The sequence below is a fragment of the Rousettus aegyptiacus genome, unplaced genomic scaffold, assembly GCF_014176215.1.
Source record: "Rousettus aegyptiacus isolate mRouAeg1 unplaced genomic scaffold, mRouAeg1.p scaffold_m13_p_10, whole genome shotgun sequence".
Lineage (NCBI taxonomy): Eukaryota > Metazoa > Chordata > Mammalia > Chiroptera > Pteropodidae > Rousettus > Rousettus aegyptiacus.
In genome coordinates this window covers 2,903,290-2,925,746 of record NW_023416285.1, presented here as the reverse complement: position 1 = coordinate 2,925,746, position 22,457 = coordinate 2,903,290, and the positions used below count along the sequence as shown (strand labels likewise).

The 22,457-nt window shown below is 59.8% G+C and overlaps 1 protein-coding gene across 2 annotated transcripts in view; it reads right to left on the bottom strand.

The window, feature by feature from the left end:
- PPP2R2C (protein phosphatase 2 regulatory subunit Bgamma) overlaps positions 1–22,457 on the bottom strand; it is an 84,452-nt gene that overhangs the window by 7,899 nt on the left and 54,096 nt on the right. For both annotated transcript variants that reach the window (XM_016161242.2, XM_016161243.2), the window contains exons 3-7: positions 21,701–21,866; positions 18,987–19,099; positions 15,542–15,719; positions 8,855–9,019; positions 28–197 (exon numbers count right to left, since the gene is read on the bottom strand). In XM_016161242.2, coding sequence (XP_016016728.1) covers positions 28–197; positions 8,855–9,019; positions 15,542–15,719; positions 18,987–19,099; positions 21,701–21,866 — 792 coding nt within the window. The remainder of the gene's footprint in view (positions 1–27; positions 198–8,854; positions 9,020–15,541; positions 15,720–18,986; positions 19,100–21,700; positions 21,867–22,457) is intronic.

Genomic DNA, 22,457 nt, shown 5'->3' with positions numbered 1-22,457 from the left:
CGAAGGGGCCTCCCGGCCGCGGCTCACCTGGTAGGTCTCGATGGGCCTCGCCTCCATGTTCAGGTCCCAGACCTTGACCGTGAGGTAGTCCCGGGTGAGCATGTACCGGCCGCTATGGCTGAACTTCACGTCAGACACGGAGGAGGTGATTTCCGAGAAGAAGGAACGGTTGCTGGGGTCCTCGGGCTCCTCGAAGACTGCGGGGACAGAGAAATGACGGCTGTCACTGGGCCGCTCCCGCCCCCAGAGTCAAAACGACACCCGGCCGTTTCCGCCTGGGGCGCACGCTGTGTATCATTCATTCATTCGTCAAAACAGTGGTATTATTCCCACTTCACAGGCAGGGGCGCGGAGCCATAGACCGCTGGAAACCGCGCCCGAGGTCTCGCAGCTGGAAGAAAGCGGGGGCGCGGGCGTTTGAACGCACAGCTGCGCTGGCCGCGCTGCACACTACTGCCTCCTAGCGGTGATGCTGATAGCCGCACAGGTGACATTCTGGAATGTGCTGGACCACGCCCTGCGGTAGGCGGGGCGCTGCCGTGGCTCCAGCTGGCCTTGGGCCTTCTGATCATGGGCCGCAGGGTACTCTCAGCTGAGCCCCGCTCGCAGGTGCGTTCTGTTTGGCTGCTCCGACGGCGGGGGGCGGGGGCATGTAGCAAAATCAAATATCTCGGCCACAGATGGGGCTTGGGTCCCATTTGTCACCTACTACCCACCTCCTATTATCTTAGACCAGCTACTCCACACAGGATGTTGCTTGCCTGGCCCCTGAAGGTGACAGGCTGCTGGCCCTGCTGGATGATCCCCCCCTTGGACGCAGTGGGCAGTGAGTGGGGGCCCCCCTGGCCGCCCCCACTGCCCCCAACAGCCAGGCCTTCCTGATGCATGGTGGTTCCCAGCATCAGGGCAGGCTCTTCCAAGCTCAGGTCCCTTGCTGGCTGTCCCACCGTGTGCTCACCAGCGCCCTCACTGGCTGACCAGGTCCTGGTGCTAGAACAGGGCAGGGACTAGGGGCCCTGCTGGGCAAGCATTAGCTACAGGACCTGCGCCTGGGACTGGCCTGGGGGTCAGGGACGAGGATACCGTGGTAGGCCGGCAGCCACTGACCGGCTAGCCAGGACAGAGGAACTCTAACATCTGACAACTGCCGAGCTGGCCCCATGGAAACCAGCCGCTGGCCAGTTCTGCGTCTCCAGACCTGAGACAGGGAGCAGAGAGCTGAATGAAGCCAGGGGAGAACAGGGCGGAGGAGCGGCGCGTGGAAAGGCCCTGAGACAGGGTGGGGCTGAAGGCTGTGTAATCGGGGTGCTGTAAGCCAGGGAAGGGGTCACCCCACGGGCCGCGGGGGCCCCTCCAGGGCTTGGGGAGAGAGAGAGCATGGCGGGGTGTGGGTTTCTCTGGGGTTTCCCTCAGGAAACCTCCTGGGAGTCACCTGTAGCCTCTAGACCCTCTGAATTCTGATCGGTCATCTCACAAGATCAGGTTTCGGGCCCTGGTGATAATAATCACACCGACATCTTTACTTCCCCAGGTATAAACGTTCATAATTTTTCTTTGTTACATTAAAAAAGGGTCGATGACATGTCCCTCTTCTCTCAGATGCCTGAAGTAAAGGAAAAACGTTCAATACTTGATTTCTTTACCGCGTGATCAAGGGTGTAGACCTAATCTGTGGGAGGAACAGAGTGGAGGGTCTGCGGGAAGAGGGACCCGAACTGTCAGCAGGGACCCAGGCACTACCCCATTTCTGTCGCTAGAGGTCAGAACAGGTGGGTTATAAAAACATAACGCGGGCCTGTCTCTTGCACCCCGACTGTGAGGGGGCCCATGTACCCTGCGACCCGCCTCTGGCCAGCTTCCACCCAAAACCACTCAGCCTGGTCCCGCTCACTTCACCCCTGCACCCTGCGCATCTCCTGGACGGGACCAAATCACAGCGCTGCAGCCAGACTGGATGTCACAGAGCCTGGGCTGCGTCTTCTGCCAGCTTCAAGGACCAGGAGACCGCCAAGGTCAGAGGCCAAGAGGATGATCTAATCAATAGTTGGAAATACGCCGTAACCTCAGTTCTGACTACCCCTGCAATGTGCGATGTTTTTTTAAGGCACGAAAGGATCAGGGCTGCAAAAAATTAACGGGAAGGGATAATAACAAGCCTGAAGAAAATTATCCCTAAATGTTCTTTTTAAACATTTTTATGAAATTTTCGATATGACAGTGTTTTATCAGATGACAGCAGTATTAGCCCCTGCCCCCCCACCGCCACCACCCCACACACTGCATGTCCCCAGGCATTAATGAGATCGGGGCCTCCCGTCTGATTGACAGAATCGCTAAGGACATTTCACGGTAATCACTGCTGCCAAGAGTCTAAAAGAACCATCCCAGAGCCCTGTCACCGGTGACGGGCTCCCTCGCCCCTCTCCCCGCCACCCTGACACTTAAAGCCGGCAGACCCCGGATCAGCGAACATCTCCGCCCTATTTCTTTTTAAGGATTCTGCATAATGAAGGCTCTTGTGGCCTTAGCTGGTTGCCTGACAACCACGGTGTCTCTGCTGGGAGTCTCATGGTGTCACTGCTGTCACCTATGGGGACAGGTGAGATGCGCCCCCCACCCCAATCACCAGAGTGAAGCGAAGGGGCCCAGGGAGGCACGAAGCAGCTGTGCAGCCAGGGAGACGAGGCGAGGCCGGAGGCCGGGGCCAGACCCCTCTCCCGCCCCGCACGGCCCGCACACCCCTCCGCCGGCGGCCTTTGCGTGGCACCCTGCGTGGCTCGGAGCCCGCGCCCGCTGGATAAAGGCTCAAGCCCCTGCATGTGGCCGGCAAGCTCCTTCATACTCAGGCCCCCACCTGGCCGGCTGCCCCAGCCTCAGACACAAACCCAACCTGCTGCAGCCACACTCCGACCTCCTTCCTGCCAGAGCCTCGGACCCTCAGACGGGCTCCGAGGGCGCCGCACTGGACACGCCGCTCACAGGGTCGCCTTAAACGAACGCCTCCTGTGACGTCGTGCCCTGGGCATCTCGCTCACGTTGTCCCAGCCCCCACCCTGCCACCAGGCAGCGGAGCAGAATACAGCTCCGTGGGACCCAGGCGAGCCCCTCGCTAGGGCACAGCCTGACGGGGCTTCCCGAGGTGACGCCTGGGAGCACCGGCCCGGCGAGAGACTGGAGTAACTGCTCAGTGAAACCGCAGAACCATTCGTATAGTCATTTTTTTCACGTTGTTTTCTCTCCCTGAAATTTCTTTTCCCATTTTTAGCCCGTCTTTCCTACCAGCTCCCAATCAGCCTTCCGAACCCCAAATCCAACATCCGGCTCTCTCTACCTCTTGTCCAGACGCTCTAAAGAAATCAAACGCTCACCCCTGTTGCCCGTACGGCCTCGGGGGGCCCTCCTGTATGGCACCAGCAGGGGTGCGCGGTCACCTCGTGGGGCAGTGAGCTCCCTGGGCGCAGGGATCTGACCCTGTCTTCAGGCATGGTGGCATGCCCCGTGTCAGGCCCGGGGCCGTGTCAGGGCCCAGCCCCGCTCGCCGAGCAGACAGAACCTTCTGGCGCTGCCCACCGGTGCCACCTCTTCTCCGTGCGGTTCCTGACACGCTTTGTCCCCAGCCCGATACAGTTCCACTTAGGTTTCTAGGCCCAGCAGGGAAAACTGTCCCCACTGGAAGTGGCCTCTGAGCACCCGGGGTTCTTGCTCTGTGTCCCTCTCAGTGGCACCTGCGGTGTGGCACTCCTGTCGCTGGCAGCATGGGGGGGGAGGGGGATGAACAGGCTGAGCGGATCGGGTGGGGTGAGGGGGTAGGGGCTGAACCGCGAGCGGCCCTGGCGTGAGCCGCACATTCCGCGACAGTCGTGCAGGCCAGCGAGACCCTGGAGGGAAACGGACGGGCATGCGGAGGTGGGGCCCGCGGTCCTGGAGGCCGAGAAGACAGGAAGAGACAGGCCTGAGGAGCGGATGGAGAGCTGCCTGGTCGCCGCCACCGCTCTTGGTTGCCGTGGCAACAGGTCCCTCCTCTGCTCTGATGCTGTGCAAGGATATCCACTTGCATGACCAGCGGGGGTGTGAGTCTCGGCCACCCCCTCCGCTCCAGGAGAGGCCCGGGCTAGCCCCCTTGGGCAGAACTCCCGGAGGAGCTGAAGGCAGAGGTCTACACTGCAGGACAAGGAGTGGCGGTGTGGGTCGCGGGGTGCCCCGGGTACCCAGAACCTCGTCACTCCTGCACAATGCCACTGCTGGGGCAGCAGCCTCCTGCACGGTCCCCTTCCCGCCCATGAGCCTCCTACCCCCTGCCACTGGGAAGCCTGAGGCTATGCAGAGTGGGGGGAACACGGGGTCACAAAGCCGGTGAGCACAGTGACCACTCACCAGCGAAGAGATGACAGTTGTCATTCTCTGCCTGTGACCGTCCCGTGCTCAGCACCGGGTGACGGACGCCCTCAGGCAAAGTAAACTCCAACCTCGACTGTGGCTGCTGGCCCTGCGCGACCTGCCCCCACCGCGGTCCCTGCCCCACGGCCTGCCCCTTCGCCCGCTGCAGCCAGGCTCCTCCCCTGCCTGCCGGTGGGACCCCGCGTCCACCCTCACCCCGCAGAGCACTCTCCACTCCGCGGCGTAGGGGTCCAGCCCTGCCGAACCCCCCTTTGGTTGCATCCTTCCTTTTGGCCCAGCCCCTTTGGTGTGGCCCCTCCCCTACCCACGTGTCCCCCTGACCTCACTTCCTGCCTCTGCCCCGCTCCCCGCCCCCCACCCCAGCCTCACTGGCCTCAGGATCCGGCCACGGCGCCTGCGCGCGGCCCGTCCCTCTGTTGGGAGGCGGCCCTGGCTCTGCCCCCAGACGCCTGCCCCCGCAGCAGGTGGTACTGGGTCTGGTTTTTTTACCCCAGATCCCTTACCGAAGGCAAGTCCCCGGATGACCCTACTGAAGTCCTTTAAACGAACCCGGCTCGCCCGCAGTTCCCACAGACTTCCTACCTCTCAGGCTTCTGTGAAGATGAAGCAAGAAAGAGCCAAGGCCGACAGGCATGTGACAATCGAAGCCTCTTTCCTGGCTCTACCTCACTGTGCGACCTTGGGAACATGTCTTAACCTCTCTGTGCCTCAATTCGGTGACAAAAATGGCCCCTCAAGACGTCCCCATCCTCATCCTTGGAACCTGGCATACATTGCCTCATGTGCCAAAAGGCTTGCTACACGTGACTGAGGATCTTGAGATGCAGAGATTGTCCTGGTCCCTCCAGAAAGGCCGCTGTAACCACAAAAGGTGTCCTGAGGGGGGAGTAGGAAGGTCAAGGGTGATGGAAGAAAGGGGGTGACAGAAGCGGAGGCTGGGGTGCTGTGCTTTGAAGATGGGGGAGAAATGCCGGTAGCCTCTAGAAGCCGGAAAAGGAAAGGACGCAGATTCTCCCCCGAAACTTCCGGAAGGAATACGGCCCTGCTGACACCTGGGTTTCACTGCGCTCCAGAGTTAAGCCACTCAGTGTGTGGCGACTTGCTGGAGCAGCCACAGGGAACTAATCCGCTCAGTTTCCTGGCCTCCGTCACAGGGTAGCTCCGCGGGCGTAATGAGAGAGGAACCCGGCACAGCTGCTGGGCGGAGCGAGCACTCAGCAGACGGAAGCCGTGGTTAGTTCACCCGGCGCATAGTAGGGCTCCACGAGGGGCCGCGATCATCACCGCCACCTGTTCTGAGAACTCTCTGTGCTCCGGCGCAGCCCTTCCTTTCGGCAGACTCTGCGCTGTTAAAAGCAGAAATAACTGTCTATTTTGAGGACTCATGTACAGTTGTTTCCATGGTTACGCTGTCATAAAGACTAGCAGACAAAAGCCCTTGGTTTCTACTGCTTAGGAGAAAGACAGGCAGCCGTGGGCTGGGTGGCAGCGGCCTGTGCCCCACAGCTCTGCCGTGGATGGACGCCCGGGCAGGTCACCGCCTGTTTCCTCATCTGGCCAACAGCAGACACGAACGTCCACTTGCGGCCCGGACGCCCTTCACTCAGTGAACAGAAAACCACTGTCTTCCCTACTGGGAAACGGAGGCCCTGACCACCCGCCTGCGGGCTGCCGCTCAGCCAGCGAGACCTAGGGAACAAGTTAGAATCACCAAGTCTCTTAAAGAATATCCAGCTCAAATAACAATTGCTTGTGTTCTGACCTAAAACAACACCTGCTAAGTGGCCATCGGCTGCTTGCTTAATTTCTCATGGGAACTGAGAATGAACGAAATCTGGGTGAAAGTCGGCTATTTCGCCGACTAGCAAGGGACGGCAAATGAAATCGGAAAAGGAAAAACGGAAGCTGTCAAGGCAAAGGCAGGAAAAAAGACTGGTGACGATCCGGCCACCGGCCTCGAAGAGGAAGTTTCTGGGCAGGACATTGAGTTTGCAAAGGAAAAAAAAATTCTAGAAAATGTTAAAATGCAAAATGAACTCCATAGGAAACCTGTATGAACCAATAATAAAAGATTCACCTATAAGTTTTACTCAGACTGCAATATATTATACTATTCCGGGAAGAGAGAGAAAAGGCGGCCCGGCTCATTTCAGAAGAGTAGAAAAATCTTGATAAACCTGGGCAAAGAGAGTGTAAGAAAAGACGGGTGAAGACCAACTTCATCTATGAACATTTACGCAAAAAGCATAATTTTTGTATTTATATAAAAATTTTTCAGCACGAGGCCTGGCCCCAGCACCACCAGGCCCAGCACAAGCCCGTGGTGGTCAGAAGCCACGTGTCCGTCCCTTTACAGCCTGGCCCTGCAGTGTGATCTGCAGTGTGATCTGCGGTGTGATCTGCAGTGTGATCTGCGGTGTGATCTGCACTGTGATCTGCGCTGTGATCCGCGGTGTGATCTGCGGTGTGATCTGCGGTGTGATCTGCAGTGTGATCCGCGCTGTGATCTGCGCTGTGATCTGCACTGTGATCTGCGGTGTGATCTGCAGAGAGGTGGACGCCGCCACGGCCCTGGCGGTCATGTTCACCGCAGCCCCGGGGCGGGAGGGAGCGAGAAACAGTCACGTCGAGTCATCGAAAACGGAGGAGTCTGTGGGTTGGTCACACGCAGCTCGACCACCACCAGGCATGTCAATGACGTGCCCAGAGTCTGAGCAGGTGTGCCGTTCAGGAAGTGCACAGGTGACGGCTGCCCTGGTGGGCGGCTGCTCTGCCTGCTCAGACCCCCTGGGGAGCCAGATGATGCGGGGGGGGGGGGGTTGGGGGGGCTGTGACATCCGCCTCCTGCCCACCGAAGCACGTCGCACATTTCGGGGTACGCAGAACCATCTCTCTCCCCGAACACCGCCCTTCCTGCACACACGTGTTTCCTGACTCACAACTGAAGTGCAGAGCTAAAATACAAGGACGAGGACCTCCCAGGGGCCAGCACCCAGGGGCACTTTCCTCCCGCTGTTGTCCCCGTATCCTTTTGGGGGTGGGGGGTGGGCAGAAAGAAGTCGTTGTCATGCTCCCCCTACTCCCCATATAAAATCTTCTAACATAATCATTTCGTCTGTCATTGAAAACCTTCTAAATCGGTACTTGAAACAACTGAACGCTATTCCGTGATGCAGATAGCTTCGTCGTTTACTTGTCATTTGCTCTGGTGGACAGTCGGGACTTTTTTGAACTTCGGCCCCTAGAGACAAGAAGGTGCCATAATGTCTCATTGGCCTCTTCCTCCTGTGGGGCCCACCGGGGGCGGGGCTGGGGTAGAGACCTAGGAGTAGAGGCCCAGATGGCTCTCTTCCCCGGTCTTATTCCATGTTAGTCGGACCCAGAGCTGAGCACAGGCAAACCTCGGGGCGCCTGTGGCCTGAGCCACAGGCGATGGGCACCAGGCGGTCGGGTGCAGTGCCCTGTGAGAGGCTGTCTGCACCCTGAGCCGTGGAACCTCTGCATGTGTCACGCTGCCCGGCATGGCAGGGAGATTAATGTGATCGGCTGGCCTTCAGATTAGGGGCTTTAACTGGACTACCCAGGTGGGCCCAGTGTCTTCACAAGGGTCCTTAAAAGTGAAACGGGGTGGGGTTGGGCAGCAGAGGAGTGCGATGCGTGAGAAAGCCCCCAGCCCAGCCTTCCTTGGTGCTGAAGACAGAGGAAGGGGCCCTGAGGTGCAGGCGGCCCCTGGACGCTGGGGACGGGCGGGGAAACAAACTCTCCCCAGAGGCCGTGGACCAGAGCCAGCCCTGCTGCCACCTTGCTTATGGTCCCGTGAGACCCGGGCCAGGCCCCTGAACTCGGAGCTGTCATCTGTGGTGTGTGAAGCCACTAGGCCTGTGGCCATTAGCTACGCAGTGCTGGACGCTAACTCAGCCCAGGCCGCGTTGCGGGACCAGCCGTGCCCCGGCCCACCGCCTGGCATCTCCGTGGCCACCAGGGCTTCGGTCCGTCCACACGCGGGAACTCCGGTCATCTCCAGCCGGACCTCGCCGGACTCCAGACATCGGGCTGCCGCCTCGACCCCGCTCCCTGAAGCCCAGGACGAGGGCTCTGGGCTCACCGTGTCCCAAACTAGCCTGTTGGTCCCAATCTCCCCGTGCCCCCCGCCGCCCTTCCTCCAGGGCGCCTGTCCCAGGAAAGGGTCCCCCTTCACCCAAGGCAGAAGCCAAAGCTTGGAGTCTCCCTGGCCCACAGCCCGCCTGGCGAAGCCCGACAGCTCAGCCCCCCAGGAACACCCAGAACGGGGCCGTCTCCCCGCCTCTGCCGTCCCACCCTGGGGTCCACCGGGGCTTCTCCAGGGAACCCCTGCAGGGGCTCCGCCCCCCTTCCCGGCCGCACCCCTCGGCCCACGCGCCGCACAGCTCGCCCCGGCCCGCGCGCGCGCTCCTGACGCAGGCCGCGCCGCACTCACGTTTGGCGTGCTTGTCGCACAGGGCGGCCGCCCGCATGTCGCAGAGGCGCAGGCTGCCCTTGCTGCTGCTGTACACGAACAGGTTGCAGTGGTGCGGGTGGAACTCGGACGCCGTGATCACCTCCGTGAGGTCCTCCATGTTGGCCGGCTTGATGTCCACGATGTCTGGCCCGGTCAAGGAAGGCACCCTCGCTGCTCCGCCTCCCCGGGGCTCCCCGGCACCTGCCCCGCACACCTGTCCACGCCACGTGTGAGTTGCCGCTCCGTTCCCAAGACTCCAGGACAAACACCCGCCCCAGAGAGTCCCTAAGCTGCACACCTGCGTGTCGAACTGCCCGCTGGCTGCCCCTTCCGAGTGCCCGTCCACTGTCCCCACGGGGCGGGACCCACCGCCTCCCTCCTGACCTGCGCGCTCTCCTCAGCCAGTGCCCATGGCCTGTGCAGCCCACACGGCGGGGCGGCCCGGGAGGCCTCCGCCCTCTGCCCTCCGCCCCCGCCCACCTTCGCAGTCAGGAGCCGAGCAGATGGCAGGGAGCGCGGCCTCGGGGCCTGCGGCACTCGGGGCTTGGGCGCCCTTGGGAAGTCTGTTCTCCCTGTCGCTCTGCACATTGGGTCCCGAGCTGAGCGGGCATCTTGGCAGCCGTCCCCACCCCCAGGACCCACTGACCTGCCTCCAGCAACAAGACTCTCCTTTGTGGAAAACGCCCTCTGCCTTGGTGGGTTTTCAGCCCTGATGGGTGCCTTCCGCCCCCCACGACCACCTCGGGGACGAGTGAACAGTGTCAGCTGAGATCCGGGGAATTCTGGGGTGTGGCTTCCTCGTCTTCACTGGGCGGGGTGGAGTGGAGAGGAGGGGCTTGTTACGTGCTCCCATGACCAGGGGACCCTGGAGCCAGAGGACGTGGAGAGAAAGATCTGGCAACACCTTTTGATCCTGGATCAGGCAGTGACCAGTGACCAGAGCCCCTGGTTTGGGCGTCTGGTCTCAGCTCTCTCTGGACTGTTTGGTACCACAGGCAAAAGTCATTTCCATTCCTGAAGCCTCAGTGTCCCCCACTTGCACAACGAGGGCCTGGGCATGACCCCGGAGTGCCCCTTCATCTGGAGAATTAACCCCCAGGCGGCCTCTCCCCGTTTCACGAGCAGCTGCGTGGACCCACATGGAGGACGGCGCTTTACGAGGTTCACGGCAGGACCGACCTCCCTTGGCAATGAACGTAATCAGCCTCATTTACGAGCCCCTCCCGCGGCAAAGCTGGATGAATCTCTCACGTTCTGTTTTCCATCCAGCTGCACGACCGGCTTTGTTCAACTTCCTGTCGCACTTGGGCAGCAAAGTGCGGTTTTCCCAGCAAGGAAAGTTAGTCGGACCAGGCGGGTGGCCGGGAGAGCGGGCCGTGCAGAAGAGAAGGTAACTCGCTCCGGTCCGCACCCCTCGACGGGGCACAGGTAATTCTCTCCAGGGCGGTGGGTTGAGTGGGGGTCTCCCAGAATACATGTCCACGTCCTAAGCCCTAGAGACTATGATGTCACCTGATTTAGAAAAAGGGCCTTCGCAGCTATAATCAAGTTAAGAGAGTCAAGATGAGATCAGGCGGGATTAGGGTCGGCTCCGCATCCAAAGACAGTGTCCTTACTAGAACACTCAGAGGAGAAAGCCAGGTGACAGCAGAGGCAGAGGCTGGTGACACTGGTGCAGGGAATGCCCAGGGCCACCAGGAGCCGGAAGAGGCAGGAAGGACCCTCCCCCAGAGCCTCCAGAGGGAGCGTGGCCCTGCCGAAACCTCGACTTTGGACTTCTGGCCCCCAGAACTGTGGGAGAGCAGGGTTTTGTTATTTTAAGCCCCTAGTCTGTGGAAATTTGTTACGGCGGCCACAGGAAACTCACTCGGGTTGCTTCCTGGGACCTGGGGAGTGATGCTGGTGCCGTGGACATCTTTCTCTACATCCGTCCAGGCTGCTTCTCTCTACATAAACCCGTTCCGGTGCCCCCAGCCTGGGACGCCAAGCCAGGATTCGGGGTACCTTCCTGATCCTGCCCTCTCCCCCTTCGCCACATCCAACAGCCCCCAAGTCCTGTGGCCCCTGCACCCGGAGATCCCTGTGCTCCAGCCCTTAGCCCCCGGCACCTCTGCCCAGTGGGACTTCCTGCCTCTGGTCAGCCCCCAAGCCCACCCGGAGTGGCCTCCCTCAAGTCAGGGTTGGATCCCCACCGCCCCGCTTGACGGCCCCCCTACTGTGCACGAGAGAACTCGGACACCATGCTGGGCCTCCAAAGCCGGTCGTGATGGCCGAATCGTGGCTCAGGCTGCTCCCTGAGGAGTCAGCAGAGCTCAGAGACAGGTTTGTCCTGCCCCAGAGAGATGTGTCTGACTCTTCCTGCCAAGGACAGAGGAACAGAAGGGAACAGAATCCAGGCGGCCCCTCTGCAGAGTCATCAGGTTTGCAGAGATTTTTATAGAAACTCCTTCATCTCCTGCTGCCAAGGACATCGGCTGATGTCCCAAAGCCAGCTGGGGTCACACCAGCGCCATGCACCATCGCCGGCCCTCAGTCTCAGAGCTGCATGGATCCCTCTTGGAGAGCCCATGAAATGTCAGAGGGAAGGCCACTGCAGGTCCAGTGGCCCTCACGCCACCGAGCCGCACCTCTGCGAGTCCCAGTCCCTGTCACCTGGACAAGGGCACAGGCACGAAGGGCCATCACGCCCCACTGCTGACCACACAGCAAGTTGGGAGTGTGAAATGAGTAACTGTTATCGCTTTGCTGCACGAGGAGCAGTGTTGTTGGGTGGATTCGATCGGCTGACACATGCAGCGTGCTCAGAGCACCATCTGGCACAGAGCAAGTGCTCCCTAAGAGGCCACGGCAGTGTGGGAGGCGGGGAGGATGGTCCCCGCCACGCAGCGAAGGCTGCCAAGAGTCAGCACCGTGGACAGAGCCTGGGCGCACTGACTCCCTGGCTTTGCCGAGGCCCCGCTGCAGAGATGTGCTGGTCACGGTTTAAACACAAGCTTTCTGGGCGGAGAACTGATTCGGGGGACTCGGACTTGGGGCGTTTCTGAGCAGACGCACCCCAGGTTCCTTTTCTGTACAGTGGTACCGTGGGAGAATGGAAAGAGGCCGCCTGTAAGGTGCCTGACAACGGGCGATGGGCTGGTGTGGGCGTGCGTCTACAGCACCTCAGGCCCTGGACACGCCAGCGTCCCATCCTCACAGACGCCAGCACCAAAGGCACAGCTCACTGACGGCGCAAGCATGGCATGGCTTAGAAGGGCTGAGTGACCAGCGGGGTCTCGGACGCACAGCTGGACCACAGACTAGGTCGCTCCAGACTGAGGCTTGATGTAATGCCGGCTTCCACCATGAGAACTCGCTCAGGAGGTCGAAAACCAACTGAACCATCTTTACAACTGTCCAGTGCTCAAAAGGAAGCAGAGGTCCGTCCGCCGAGGCCTCCCTTGTGATCTGTTGCCTTTAAGATGCCTCGAACTCAAGAAAACCGCCCAGGGCTGCCTAACAGTCTGCAAGCGTTGGCATTAAAGGGCATGAGAGGTTTAAACAGATGTGGAGATGGCCCTGGGGAGGAACCATCAGAAAGGCTGCAGGAATCCTGGGAGAACCAGCCTCACACATGGAGCGGCTGTTGCCTAAGAGGGGCCCAGTGTGCATCGGGATCTTTCCAGGGAATTCCAGTGAATTCCTTACACATGTCCTGATGGTTAGGAATTTGGCCCATTTTATATTCGTGGAAATTGACACCCAGGAAGTTAAGCAATGAAACCAGAGGCCAGAGCCCAGACTGCTCGCCCATGGTGTCCAGGCTCTGAGCGCCCCGGGGGCCACATGCACAGGGAAGTGTCCATGTTCTAAGACCAGATGGAAACTCTGACCCTCCCGAGTCACCATCTACAGCCACCATTCCTAAGCACCTGCCATGGGCCAGGCCCTGTGTGGGGATGCAGGGGTGGGGGGGTGTCAGACCAGAAATCTGGGGAGGTGGTCATGTCAACAGAGGAGGAAATCCCAGGGTGACCAGGAAGTGCGGGCCCAGAGGGACTCTGACTGGCCCAGGAGGGGCACAGAGTGGACAGAGCAGAAGTGACCAGGCGAAGGGGGCAAACAGGGGCCAGCCTGGCTGCGAGAGGGAAAAGGACGATCTGGAGAAGGAACAGCAGGGGGCAGCGCACTGACCCCAGCCGCATGACACGAAGGGAGACCCAGCGGCCTGAAGGCGGGGGCAAGCCGGGCGGCCGCACAGGACCCCAGGAAGCGGGCCGGGGCAAGCCAGGTGGACGCGCAGGGCCACGGGAGGCGGGCAGGAGGCGGGCGTGGGCAAGCCGGGTGGACAAACAGGGCCCCGGGAGGCAGGCAGGGGCCGGTCCCCCAGTGCCGTAGGGCACCATCGAGGGATTCGGACTTTGTGCAGAAGCTGATGGGGAGCCACCGAGAGCTTTAAGCAGGGGACCGACGTGGTCAGGCCAGAGGTGCGGTCGGCCTGAGCTGGGCCTCTCACGCAGCAGAGAGGAAGGGTGAACCCCGAGCCACTGGGAGGGAATGGAAGGGCTTGGCGCCTTTTTCCGTTTTCTGGGTGAGAGAAAGGAGGGAGGCTGGGAGGACGCCAGTACTGAGCCTCGGGGACAGACGGAGGCTCTGCCCTGTGTGTGTGCCCCGCACACAGCAAAGCCCCCGGAAGCACCGGGCCCCCTCCCTCCGTCCAGAGCAGCCAGCTCTAGAATTAGCCGAGAAAAAGCCTTCCGAATCCGCTTTCCTCCTGTCAAGTGGTCAAAACCATGCCCACTTTTCCTCCTTTGTTAAAAAGTTTTCCTTTCTCTTTAAAACTTTTGCCAAAAAAATCAATTCTGCTTAAGTGGAAAGTGTTATTGTTTGGACATAGGCTGGTGAGCAGAGCACTTCCAGGGGCCTGGAGGACTGAACACCCAGCATCGGGACAAGTCGCAATACCCAAAATCAAGAGCTGAAGGAAGGTGAACCCCCAGGTCCCGAATCTCCCAGGAGGTACTTGCTTCAAGGGTGTTTCACACTCAGAGCAATTCCCCAGCTCGGCGTGGTGACAGCTGTGTGGCCTCCTCCCACGGTGGACGTGAAACGCACTTTTCTCATTATTCGGCTGCTCTCAGACCCATCACCGCACCTGAAGCCCTCAGTCCCAACACCTCCCCTGCAAGGGGCGGCTGGACTCCCCGGGCCGGGGGCCGGGTCTCCCTGCTCTGGGTCCCTGTGTCTCGTCACTCCGGCGGCCAGGCAGCAGCAGGTCACGGGGAGGGCCCCATGCAGTGTGGTTCCCTGGGGAGCTGGTCTCATGAGGGGAGGTTCGCACAACCACCACGCACTCCCGCAGAGCACACTGGTTCCATAACGCACACGCCTCCCTCTCCAAGGGCCGGTTATGCGTTGGTCAACTGACAACTCACTTTCACAGAGTAAGAGGCTACACTCAGATTTAACACAGAGCCATGGGGCAGGATCAGCATGAAACCAGGGGAGTCCCCCGGGTTCCCACAGGGACCCCCAATCCACTGATTCTCCCTTCTTGTCGCCAGCCCTCACCGCCTCACCTGGCCTAGATCCCGGGGTCATTCATTATTCTCACTCTCTTGCATACACCATCGGCCCTTGTCTGTTTATTCATTTGGTGAAACCACCACCCTGGCCGACTGTCCATCCACCGCACGCCTGCAGCCACAGCCAAGCGTGGCCGGAGAAAAACACAGCGCCGTGCTCACTGGTCCCTCCCATTCCCCACAGCGCTTCCGGGCTTGATAGTCTCCTTGCTTATTATATTAATGGTCTACTGTCTGTCTGCTCCAGGAGGGGAGGGACCTTTATCTGGTTCACGCATCAGAGCCTCCTTCACACACACCTGTGCAGCATCCTTCGCGAAGAGCACTCTATTGCAAAAGCTGGAAATGAGGACGTGGGGGCTGGAGGCAGGACACCTGGAAGGTGTGAGCTTTGAGCGAGTGAGCTCGGGCTCTCTGTGGCTCGGTCTCCTCATCTGTAGAGGGTCATGTGAGCACCTGCCTCACAGGGTTGTTGCGAGGATGAAATGAGTTCACGTTAACCCACGTTACCGTCAGACACAGAGTCTCGCCGTAATCACTAGTGTTGTTATTCATCTGCAGAATAGCGACAGCTCAGCAATCTGCCTGCTCTGTCCACTGCAGCCCCGCAGGGTCAAGCCGCAGCCCCTCCCCAGGCCCATGCTCGGGTACCAACAGTTCTTTCCTGACCAGTCAGTGGGGTTACAGTCGATACTATTGCCCCTAGCTCACCCAGACACCCTGACCCCCACCAAGTAGGCTTCCAACACCCCAGCTGTCACTCTAAGCCCTGAATGGGATGCCGGAGAGAGGGTCCAGAGGAACCTTTGGTCGAGGGTCTCCGGCAGGTCAACCATCCCTCCTCCAGGAGGGCTGACACCAGAACCCTCATCCCCTCCTTCATCCCTGATAAGGTCCCAGGATGATGGGGACATCGGCCACCCTGGAGGAGTGTTGATCCCGTAGCTGGGACTCATTCGCATAGCACGAGCCACACGGGACTCGCCAAAGACGCACAGAGCAGCGGCCCCAAGTCGGCCTGCTTACAACCACGCCAGCCGCCCGCACCCAGAAGCCACTGCGCCCGCGGGAGGCGGCGCAGGGCGGCGGCGGGAAAGGATACTGAAGCTCCGGTCGGTGACAGCCAGGTGCCAGAGGTTGATGCGCAGGTCGTCCGCCGACATGTAGGTCTCGCAGTCGCTGTTGACGGAGATGGAGTTGATGTGGTAGGTGTGGCCGTTGGCGAAGACCCTCCGCGGGCTCACCTCCACCATCAGGTCCATGGGCTTCAGCACCGGCACCTGCAGGGGAGGAGGGCTGGTCGGAGCAGGGCAGTGCCAAGGTCATGCCAGGGGCGGGCCATGGGGCCTGGGTGGCCACGGCAGGGCCACGTGACCAAAACCTGAGGCCCGGAGGGCGCCAATGGGCGTCCGTCCCGCACGAGTGGGAAATACGCGGTGCCACGTGGCCCAAGTCCCTCACTGCCGGCCCCGCAGGAAGGCCCGCCTCCTTCGCTTGGCCTCCCGGGATTGGCTCTGAGCCAACCGTGTAACTTTGAGTAAGTGGCTGAACCCCTCTGCACCCCAATTTCCTCATCTCTAGAATGGAATGAGAAGACACCATGGCACAGCCTGCTGACTGTCCACCATTCACGTCCCCTCCACTGAGAAGTGCTAAGTGGCTGCCCAGACAGAGACTACATTTCCCAGGTGCCCTTGCAGCCGGTATGGCCACATGACTGGCTCTGACCAATAGGATGTGAACACAGCGATATCCTGGCGCTATAGGCCAAAGTCAAGGGGTAGGTGTGCCTTTCCCACTCTCCTTCCCTTCCCCTCCCTGCAGGAAGGTGAGGACCCAAGCTTTAGGACAGAGACGCACGGGGTGTCCCTGCAGAGGACACGGAGCCTGTGTCCCTGGAGGAGAGCCACGTGCCCACTAGGGACATCCACACTGCCCCTTTTCCCTGTGCTCCATCCTGCAACCCTGGGGTTATCCGTCGCAGCCACCAGTGTTAGCCTAACGTATATGAACTCCCACTGCAGAGGGCTGGGGTGAGGAGCCCCCGAGACGGCATCGGGTAGTGTGGCTTCACTTCCCTCCGGGCCCTCTGCCTGGAACACTCACCCGCTTCGGACACCTGGCGAAGCCCTGCTCTTGCAAGACCTGAAGGCAACAGCCCCGTGGACGTGCAGCCCGCCCTAGTAGGCGGGGGTGTCACACACCTTGGACACCCCCAGCACACGACACACATCTCTATTAGGGATCCTGGGGTACGCTGCGGTGTGTGTCAGTCAGGACCCCCCGTACTGGCAAACCATGAGGTCTTCGTCGGTGCAGAGACAGACAGACAGACACAGCCTCATCCATCTCTCCCAGGCCTGGCCTGGACTCGATGCTCAGAAAATGGGGGCTGGCATTGTCGCCTCTACATCACTGATGAGAAGACTGAACACCAAGACTAGCCTGACTTGTCTAAGTCACAGGGTCAGGAAAGGACAGAGTCAGGACCAGAATGCAGTGTGACTGCCCCCGAGGGTGTCCTGGTGGCGAGCCAGTGACCTGAGACCTGACTGCCAGCTTCAGATCCCACTCTGCCACTTACCGCGGTCACCCTCCCTGGGGACTTCACCTCGCTGGGCCTCGGTTTCCTCTCCTGTAAAGCTGGCGATTGCTCGGGGCCTCCTGTGAGGACACCGTGAATGAATGCCTCTCAGAATCCTGTGTGGGCGCAGTGGGCTCTCGGTCCATGCCAGGTGCCTCCCCGGCTGAGAGGCTGGATGAGGCAAGACCCACGCTCTTTCCCCCTTCCTTCTCCCGCAGCCTCAGGTTACACTTAAGTGTTGTCTTGGGATGTGTGTGACATACAGGAAAATCTCAGACCCGGGGAGGAAAATAAACAGGATTCCCACAGGCCACTGGCTCTGCCGTAAATGCCGGCCCAATCAGGAGGTGATAATTGCGTCTCTCCCACCGGACGAAACCCTCACAGACTTTCTTGGGGCTGGGAGTGGGGCGGGGGCACCGTTACTCCCGTTACCCGTTGTCAAAGTTAATTGGCTTCCCCGCTTCCTCGGGATTTATTTATGCAATTTGCCAGTTATTTAGGGGCCGACATGTTTAAACATTCATCTCTTCGTGGGAACAACGTTGATTACCATTTCACATTTACGACAACTTGCTGGATGCTCACCGCGTGTGCCAGCTAAGCCCTTTCAGAAAAAGTGAGTCGTCTCTGTTTTGCTGGGGAGGAAACTGAGGCACGGAGCGGGGGGAATGCCCACAGCAGCAGTGCATGGGTCTGTGCGCATGAGCCTGGGGGAGGCGCTAACACCACTCAGCACCAGGCAGCACCCCCCGCTCAGAGCAGCCCGCGCTCACAGGTAAGGAACAGACAGCGTCTCACGCAACAGAGCTGGCCTTTTTATATCGGCTGGAACGTGCGAACTGGACCTGAAGATGGCGGTCACGCCTGACACTCACCCCCGCTCATTCATGGCACTCTGAGGCCGCCTCCCCTGAGCCGGGCCTGTCCGAGACACTAGGACACCGAGAAGACTTAGGCCCCAGCCCGCCCTCAGGATCTGAGTTCACCGCGGCCTCCCAGTGCCTAGAGAAGGGCCTGGCACACAGTAGGTGCTCCAGAAGCGGGAGCTGAACGAATAAATCTGAATTAATTAGCTGTGCGCCAGCATCACCTTCAGCAAAAGCGTCCAAAGCACCCACTACATGTCAGGCACGGTTCTGGAAGCCAGGGGTATGAGGCGGCCTCGATGTGCACACTTCCCATCCTGCTGGAGAAGGAAAGGGACCAGCTTTTACAGAGTCCTCCCAGCAGGGCCCGTGGCTGTCCTGTGAGGCAGGGACATCGTTCCCACGTCCCTAGGGAGACCGGCATGCCAACGCCGGAGCCAGACTTCCCTGGCTTTGGATCCCAGCTCTGGCTCCCTCGTCCATGACGATCACATGCCCATGTCCCAGGATCCCAGTGGGGATTCAGTGACTTATTACAGTCCAAGTGCCCGGAAGACGCGTGCTGGCCAGTGGTCGTCCTCGTTCCCGATGAGGAATCGGAGGCTCATGGAGGCTGACAGCCTAGCCCAGGGCCACACCGCCCGGCAGTGGCAGAGGCAGGATTTGAACCCAGGTCCTGTGACTCCAGAACGCTTTCCTCCATGTGTCACAGCCGCTCCACTGGAGGAAAGAAGACTCCTTTGCCTTTTAACCACGTCGAAGACGAGTTAGCTTTGGCACAGACGGCTCTGCAGCTCGACCTCCAGGCCTCTTGCAAATCAGTGGCGATCTTTTAAGCTGAGCCCTGTAACAGCTGCAAGAGTCACCCGATCCGGTGCCCCCCTGCCCTCAGCGAAGGGCTGGGAACCCACCGAGCTCAGCTCACAGGTTCGCCTTCCAGCTTTGCCACTCACTCACCTGACCGCAGCCAGGATCTGAACCAGGCTGCGGCTCACACGCCAAGGGCGCTTCAAGCCCTAAAATGCTCATCGTTTAATAAAAGAAACAGGAACGTGCTCCCCGCTCGCTGGGCTCTCCCACGCTCAGCATCTTACCTGTAGTGACGTCACTGTGGACAGGTCTTTAAGCTTCCCTTCTTCGTCCTTCAGGTTATAGCCCTCGGGCCTTTTATCTCGTTCGGTAATCTTCCATAATTTGATAGTTTTATCTTTAAAAATAGAACAAAGTGAAGCAAGACCCATGATTAACACCTGCACGAAGAATGGAGCACCCGCTCTAGCCCACGAGAGAAGGGGGCATCGATCCGGAAATTACTCAGTCATTCTCCTGCAACCGGACACAAAGGTTCTTTGTCATTTCATTCGTTATCCAAACTGATGCCACGAACGTCTCTGCACACGTCACATTTGCCTCCCTTCTCTAGCTCCTCACGATTGATCCCAACGGGGAAATCTCTGGGTCAAAGGGTATGACACACGTGAGGGTAGTTACCACTCTCTAAGAGGATTTCCGGAAAGACCGGACTCATGGGGCTTCCCGCCCTTCGCTGATGGACAGCAGAGGGCAACCCGCTCTGCTTCCGATTAGCATCCTGCCGTCCAGAACGTAGCTCCCCACAGCCTCTGGCATCCCACCGAGGATGTCGAAAGAATAACCTTTAGCAGCTGTTAGGGTTGATTTTGTGTGTCAGCTGGGCTAAGCCACGGTATTTGGTCAAACACGTATGGGTGTCGCAGTGAAGGTATTTTTTGCACGAGATGAACGTTGAATCGGTAGAGTAAAGCAGACGGCCCCCCACAATGAGGGTGGGCCTCCTCCAATCAGCGGAAGGCCTTAAGAGGCGAAAGACCGAGGTGCCCCACGGGAGCAGGGATTCCGTCAGCAGACGGAACATGACAGCCCTTCCTGGGTCTCCTCCTCGCCCTGCCGAGTTTGGACTTACCAAGCCTCTACCGCTGCAAGGGCCAAGTCCTTAAAAGGAATCTCTCTATATGTATCTATATCTATATCTATATCTATATCTATATCTAATCTATACACATGCACACACTCTCATGCACACGCATGCATGCGCGCACACTCTCCCTCATCCTGCTGGTTCTGCTTTTCTGGAGAACCATAACTGCTACAGCAGCCAAAACAAGCCTGCCACGTTCATGAGAAGAAATTGGAATCAAACCCTTGACAGGTGTCCCAGGTCATGCCCTCAGGAAAGGGTGTAGCTGGGATTGAAACTTGGGGGTGGGAAGCTGTGAGGGCGGGGTGTGAGGGAGTTCCTGAGGCCTGCGGGGTGTGAGGGAGTTCCTGAGGCCTGCGGGGTGTGAGGGAGTTCCTGAGGCCTGCGGGGTGTGACTTTTCCTCCAGAGAGCCGGGAGGAGAATGACATGTCCCTCTTAAGTGATTTTTTCTAAGCAGCACCTATATGAGGCTCAGAAGGTACCAGCCCTGTTTTAAGCCCATCAATTGTTACTTAATCTCATTTCATCCTCCCGATAACCCGAGGAGGCACACACATCTGCCACAGTTTAGACGAGGAGTGGCAGAGCCAGGGTGCACAGCATTGGGGCAGCCTCTCACTGCTTCTGCTCCAGCATGGAGAAGAGCTCCACTGGCTCCAAGACACCCCTTGGTGCCAGGTACCCCTCAAGGGACGCAGGCCCTGCACTTGGTGGGGAAGTACGTGATCAGAATGGCCAGAGCCCCAGAGGACAGGCCTGGGGGTCAAGAGAAGCACCTGGCTCAGCTGAGAGGTCAGCGGAGTCTCAGTGAGAGGCAATACCGGGCAAAGGCTGATGGGACGGGGGGAGGGTTGCTGGGGGAGGGGAGGGGAAGGCGGGCCGTCGGGCACACAGGTGGGTGGGTGAGATTGAGCCTGACCCGGGTCAGGAATGCCTTAAAGTCCGCCCTAAGGAGTCTGGACTCCCTTGGGGAAGGCCGATGACATCATCTTACAAGGCTCAGTCATGCTGCCACAGCGCTGGCTGGTCTCAGGGTGCTGGGCAGGCTTCATCTCACTGCACCCTCACTGTGACGCAGGGGGCTGCTCAGATGAGGAAACCGAGGCCCGGGGGAGCAAGGCCACAGAGCTGGGGCAGACCCCAGGCCCGTCCTCCCCCTGCCCCAGGCACCTCCGACGATGGGGCGAGAGGCGAGGACGGCCCAGCAGAAGGCAGCGAACATGGGCCACGGCCCCTGGCCCCAGGCCCAGCGCTGGCCGAGGCAGGACAGCCCCGAGGGCCGTGCTCTGCTGGTGGACCACAGCGAAGCAGAAGTCCGGCCAGAGCTTCTCAGGGACCTGAACGGCGCAGCGGCCAGCCAGGCCCCTGAAGAAGTGCCCCTGTCACACCAGCTAGCGGTGACCTCCAGCCGGGGTGCTCGGGGGTCCTGGCATGTGGATGGAGAGTTAACTTTGCCTCAGGTGTTCCCGTGTTCCCTGACCTGACCTCCTCCCTCGGAGACACCAACCCTGCACCCCAGGAGACAGGAATCGCGAGAATGCTCATGGCACCGCTACGCGTAATCCCGGGAACAGCCCGTGTCCAACCAGAGCGAGGCGGAGGACGCTGCAGCACCGGCCCGGATGGAACTTACACGCCGCTCAAAACGTTGCTTTTTCAGGGTTCCAAAGCCCCAGAAAAACGCTCATGATGTAAATGAGGCAAAAATAGCATCCGATGATAAATTGCTATATCACATGCCCACGCCCGCACACGCGCAGGCTCAGGCACACACACCCGCACACGCATGTGCTCAGGCTCACGCACACCTGCACATGCGCAGGCTCACGCACACCTGCACGCCGCCTCACCGTTGGTGGACAGGAGGGAGTGGGCGGCATTCTGCTGCGGGAGCCATTTGATCTTGTTGATTTTCTCCTCTATCTCCAGGCTCTTGAGATAGTCGAACTCCGGCTCGTGGCTCTGGAAAGTGCTGTAGACGTCGTACTCGCCCTGGCTGTGAGGCGCGTTTTTACTCTGCAAGGAAACCCAGACCCGGGGCCTGAGCTCCAAAGGGCAGAGCAGCAGAGGCAGGCATGGGGCGGGGCCATGATGCCGTAAACCCGCAGGGGGCCACGCAGCCATGGTGACCTGGCGGTCCGCAGTGCCAGGTGCTCCAGTCAAGGTCAGTAAATGGTCGGTAACTGGCTGTGCGGCCATGGCTGAGAAGTAAGGACAGCAGCAACTGGCCAGCTCACATTTACTGAGCACCTACTGTGTGCCAGACACTGAGCTAAGTGCATCTCGTACCTCATCTCCTCCTCCTGAGGCCCCTCTGCAGTGGGTACTGTGACTCTCCCCATTTTACAGGTGAGCAGGTGGAGGCTTGGGGGAGCCGCGTGCCTCCTAAACACCATCATCCACTCCGCTGCGTCTGCCAGACACCCAGGCTCTGCCCGGCTCCTCACGCCCAAGGTCCAGCGGGGGCCTGACTTGAGGACCGAACACACTTTGAAGTAGGTCTTACACTAGGGCACAATACCCCGCAGTCAGGCCTGAGACAGACTATCGTGCCCCAGCTCCCTAGGGGGGTGGGTTCCATCCTTCTAAAATAAGGACCCTCCCGCT